Raw genomic sequence first — 4,025 nt, 5'->3', positions numbered from 1 at the left:
ATCATAATTGAAATGTAATCGTAATCAAAAATTACCCAGCTCTGATCTATACAAATTAATATAAATGCATACATATCGTCGTTTAAAGTGCAAAACCGCGTATGTGAAGTTGTAGAAACTATTTTCTAGAGCGTAGAAACACTCATATTTCAAATTGGTTCTCTCTTTTATAAAGCAATCGCAATTCTGGATAGTATATTTCAGGACGAATGGATAAGGATTGAGCCAAGAGCTTGTGTGAGCAAATCCATTTTTTTGGCAGCCAATGTCAGTTACGCGGTTTTGCAGAATGACGATACGCGGTTTTGTACTTTAAACGACGATATGTATACATATATCTTTAAGATTTTCTTTTAAATCTGTAAGATATATAAAATTAAAGTTTGTATAAGATTGCTAATGACAAAACCGAAAAATACTCAACATTGTGGACGCCATATAAGAAAACTGAATTATTACGAAATATAAATAAAGTGGCAGCACTTCACGCCATTTTGCATTTACTCGTTTCAGTTCGGGAACATTGTTTACTTGTTTTTAAATAACAAAATAAACAATCTTTTGTTGCAAAATTTATGTACCTTTTGAAAAAGTGTTCTCAAATAATATATTTTACTAGTGTTTCAAAAGAGAATATTGGTGATTTATTGCATTTTTGAGCATGCAATTACTCATAGAAAAGAGCACTTTTTCAAAAATTGTTTTTTTTTTTTGTATTAACTTCTACATGGTTAACAATATTAACCCCCAACTCCGAATTGTTAATATAGTGATAAAAATGTGCCGATTGGTACCCCTCCTGACAGTTTTGGACGTTATTTTTTTGCAAGTTGTACCTTCAACTAGAGAATTTCCGAGTTACTTTATATACATATGCGCACCAGCTGTGCACTAGGTAAACACACAAAATCTTATCAAAGTGCAAAACGCAAAAATATGGCTTTATTTCTCAATGTAAAGTGAAATACAGCCATATGGTATTATTTCCTATGGCTTTATTGCACGGCATCTCTATAGTGATAACTTGAAAGGGGATGACGGAAATTCGTTTCAAAATAAATCGCAAATATTAGTCATAATTAGCATGGATATATGAGCCGTTTAGTTTGAATGTGGCATAAGACATTCCATGCCGTTTGGCTTTAGAACTTCCTCAGCCAAAGGTAAAAAAGTTTTTTCATTGGTCTATGACGATAGAACGATTTACAGGTGCATCTAATTAGAGATAATCAACCATTTCAGCAGAAGATTCAGAAATAACGTATGCCACTTTCAAAATGAACGACTCATATATAAAGTATTTCTATGTAGCCTTTAATATATCCGTATTTTTATATATTAGGTGTTGCAGATCCTGTCGAAAATTGCAGCATACCGTGAGCTACCGTTTTCAAAGTCAGCTGTACCATGATTACTTTTACCTACCTGGATATCTTTCTCCCGACTTAAGTAAGAAAATTTATATAAACTTACATAAACTTAAGCTTAAAAAATCTCATAGTTTGCTTTTTCAATGCCGGCTTATACCGTTATAATGGATTTCAAACGGAAGATACGTGGCCAGAAACAATTCGCATCGCTACCAATATAAAATGCCCCATTGTGGTTACTTCGTATACAGAGTACGAGGCGCCAATGGACATTTCGCGTTTGATGCAGGAGTCCAGCCGTCGTCTGAATGTAGTTTTACCACCGACTCTGAATCCAATGGCTTCTAAGAAACCAGAACGTAACTTCATCTCAGATGAAGATGCGCCATTAATGTTTAAGAATTATTATTGCTTTGTTGTCGAATAAATAAACTTAATCATAGCATTTATAGAACTTGTATTGTTCTTATAGCGGCTATTTTGCCTTGGCTAGAGGCGGATGAGGCCTCAATCGTTGTCGTCACGCTCAGCTAACGGTAATGATAACTCAACGGTACTCAACTGTGGGAATCGGTATGCCGTCGACGTGAATACCCAGCTTTAGCCTGGCATCTTCGTCCAGGTGGTGAAATGGTTGCTAAGGATTTCGTAGGTGAGGGGGTTAGGCTCCTTGCAGTGAAAAAGCGAGTTAGTCCGGAGAGGTAACCGTTTTCTTTTGAGCACAGGGTATCAATTCCATTCCCATACGCCAATATCGAACAGTCGTCTCCCCTAGCCCCCCTACTGTTTAACTTCTACATCTCGAAGCTCCCTCCACCACCGCCCTCGCTGTCGATTTTCTACATCATTCCTCGAACATTCTGGCATTTTCTTGTTGTTCGCTTCGCGTTGCCGCAATATTCTCCAAACTGCTCTCCACCTGCTTGCTGTTCCAAACGCTGCTAGCCTTTCCAAGTGGACCAGCTTCATCTTGTTTCTTGGGCTCCCAACGGTCTGGATTCGATACACTACGTCATTCAGCCGTTGGACGACTTTATACGGACCTTCCCAGTTGTATTGTAGTTTTGGGGACAAACCTCTCTTCCGTTGTGGATACGCAACACTAAGTCTCCATCTTGGAAACCCTCGGAGCTCATCGCCTTACCATACTTGGCCTTCATCTTGTCACTCATAATTTGAGTACGCTGTCTCACAAGGGCATGTATCTCTCTCAGCTCCTCTTCCTGAATGTTGGACGTCTCTGTCCCAATTCTTCTTGCATCACCACTTACTCCAAACTTCAGGTCACTAGGCAAACGGAGTTCACTGCCGAAGATTACTTTAGCCGGATTTTTACCCGTGGTCTCATAACTGCTGACCGGAATTGCATCAGGAACAAGGGTATGTGGACATCCCAATCTTTCTGATTCTTCTCTATGACCTTCCGCAAATGCTCTTCCAGGGTTCAGTTGAACAGTTCCACCATGCCATCTGATTGGGATGAAGAGCCGTTCAAGTTTACCGGATACCCATAGGGATAAATCGATACCATCAAGGTATTACTCAAATCAGTACTTGTACTTGTACCAAACAAGGTATCGATACCTACTCAGTATCAGAAAGGTATCGAGTACTTGTACATAGATCTACCATTTTGCAAATATTGATTTTTTTTCACAAAAAATATGCATTTATACAAAATTATTTATCTTCTAATATTTTTTCATAGAAAAAGAATAGAATACATTTTTACAAGATCAATAGATAAAGTTTTTCATATAAAATAATTTGAGAAAACAACTCCTTTTTTGTTATATTTCCCCCAAAAAAATCAACTTTTCCAAATGTTTTCCTGAAAGGCGAGATTTTGATATACGGGCATGTTCTGAAATTCGAAACTTTGAACTCGACTCGATTTGCCAAATATTTTTTAATTATATCCGATGAAAAGAGAATATTCTAATTGAAAACCGTAAAAGAAGCAGCAGCGATATGAAATAAATCACTTTAATGCGAGACTTGTAAATTTTTGGGTTAAAAACCCTCGAGAAAATTATCGAAATCGAGTCGATTTCAAATTTTCAAATTTTAGAACATGCCTGATAGTTGTACCTGTTTTTTAGAAAAACCCCTAGCAAGGGGCAGACGGGTTATGTATAGACGGGCTTGCATATATAGCTGCGGAAATATAGTGCGCATATCTTCCCATTCCTCTAATGCCGAGGTTCCCAAACTTTTTTTTCTCGTAGACCCCTTTCAAAAATTTACTGGTTTCGGTGGACCCCCTGCTGATACATTTCTAAATATTCCCAAAGCTCGTAAAAAAATCAAATGTGAAAATTAGATCTAACAATGTAAATTTGCATCGCGGGTGAATTCAAAAACCAAACTTAGAGTGGCCAAACAAAAGTAAAATATTTTCGTGTGTTCTATTTATAAAAATAATGGGATTAGACACTTGTAGGTTTTAAAAAATAGAGCTCGTAAATGCATCAAAATACTCTCTCGCTCGGAGGAGTTATATTTTTTAAGAGCACTGCGAGCGCTAGCGTTATTTACATTATCTTCACCATAAACTCATCAAATGTTCGGCTCACTCATGACTTTGCACGTGGAGGTAATATACATATTATGTAAAATAGTTTATTTGTGGTAATGGCACCATTTTTATTCCGA

General features: G+C 37.2%; 1 protein-coding gene across 1 annotated transcript; it reads left to right on the top strand.

The window, feature by feature from the left end:
* Positions 1-1,059: 1,059 nt before the first annotated feature.
* LOC118739846 lies at positions 1,060-1,803 on the top strand. The gene is made up of 2 exons (XM_036471342.1): positions 1,060-1,449; positions 1,502-1,803. The coding sequence occupies exons 1-2, from the start codon at positions 1,278-1,280 to the stop codon at positions 1,795-1,797; spliced, it is 468 nt and encodes a 155-aa protein (XP_036327235.1). The 5' UTR covers positions 1,060-1,277; the 3' UTR covers positions 1,798-1,803.
* The last annotated feature ends 2,222 nt before the right edge of the window (positions 1,804-4,025 follow it).

The sequence above is a fragment of the Rhagoletis pomonella genome, unplaced genomic scaffold (assembly GCF_013731165.1).
Source record: "Rhagoletis pomonella isolate Grant_MI unplaced genomic scaffold, Rhpom_1.0 Rhpom_scaffold_00005, whole genome shotgun sequence".
Classification (NCBI taxonomy): domain Eukaryota; kingdom Metazoa; phylum Arthropoda; class Insecta; order Diptera; family Tephritidae; genus Rhagoletis; species Rhagoletis pomonella.
This window is presented reverse-complemented; position numbering and strand designations above follow the sequence as displayed.

What these genes read in the sequence shown, in the direction of transcription:
- LOC118739846 (XM_036471342.1), top strand. Translation starts at nt 1,278, where the DNA reads ATGAACGACTCATATATAAAGTATTTCTATGTAGCCTTTAATATATCC. An exon ending in ATATCTTTCTCCCGACTTAA is followed by an intron (nt 1,450 to 1,501) that starts GTAAGAAAATTT and finishes AAAATCTCATAG; the next exon opens with TTTGCTTTTTCAATGCCGGC.